Source organism: Wasmannia auropunctata, unplaced genomic scaffold (genome assembly GCF_000956235.1).
Source record: "Wasmannia auropunctata unplaced genomic scaffold, wasmannia.A_1.0 LD334102.1, whole genome shotgun sequence".
NCBI classification, from domain to species: Eukaryota; Metazoa; Arthropoda; class Insecta; order Hymenoptera; family Formicidae; genus Wasmannia; species Wasmannia auropunctata.
Genome location: NW_012028788.1, coordinates 1 through 751, shown reverse-complemented (window position 1 = coordinate 751; position 751 = coordinate 1). Strand labels below are relative to the sequence as shown.

Genomic DNA, 751 nt, shown 5'->3' with positions numbered 1-751 from the left:
TACGTACATATATATAAATACATATATCCATCAATCTAATTTGTAATTAATGAAATAATAAAAAAATATTTAGATTTTCTTATTTATTAATCTTTTACTTTGAATATTTTATGAATCTATTGACTCAGCTAACTCTATAAGAGTTAATGATTCTAACAAACCGCAATCATCGTCGGAAGATTCTGTTTGTTTATACAATGAATCTACTGAATCTGTATTATACATGTTATGAGTATTAAATAATTGTAACATATACGGTGTTGGACAATAATTTTTGCAACAAAGTCCAAGAACATTCAGGTGTATGCGAATGCGCATAAGCTGAGCAACTAGCATAGGCATTGTTAAACGATTTCTTAATTTTGATTTGATCACTGCCATTATACTGAAAACACGTTCCACGACTGCATTGCTGATAGGTAAAGAAAGAGCACGAAAAGCAAGTTCTGTTAAATCCTTGAAACATTTTTCGCCATTTGCATTAGTCATTCTTCTAACAGCTATCCAAAAATCTGTTATTTCAACATCATTATTGCAAAAATACGATAACACGAAGATATCCTATTTACTTTCATACATGTATAGCGGTTAGCGCCTTCAAGTCACAACCATACGTTAAAACGAGATGAAACGATGTAGTCACTTGTATTGGCATCACCATATTGAAAAAGAGACTCTAGCACCTCTAACTATGTTGCGAAACATCACCCGTGTATTATTTTATCCTTGTTCAACATTCAGTGAGACACGA

At 31.7% G+C, this 751-nt stretch overlaps 1 protein-coding gene across 1 annotated transcript; it reads right to left on the bottom strand.

Annotated features, from left to right (window-relative positions):
* Positions 1–71: 71 nt before the first annotated feature.
* Positions 72–712, bottom strand: LOC105459728. Its single transcript, XM_011705969.1, has one exon. The coding sequence runs from the start codon at positions 487–489 to the stop codon at positions 109–111; it is 381 nt and encodes a 126-aa protein (XP_011704271.1). The 5' UTR covers positions 490–712; the 3' UTR covers positions 72–108.
* Positions 713–751: the final 39 nt, after the last annotated feature.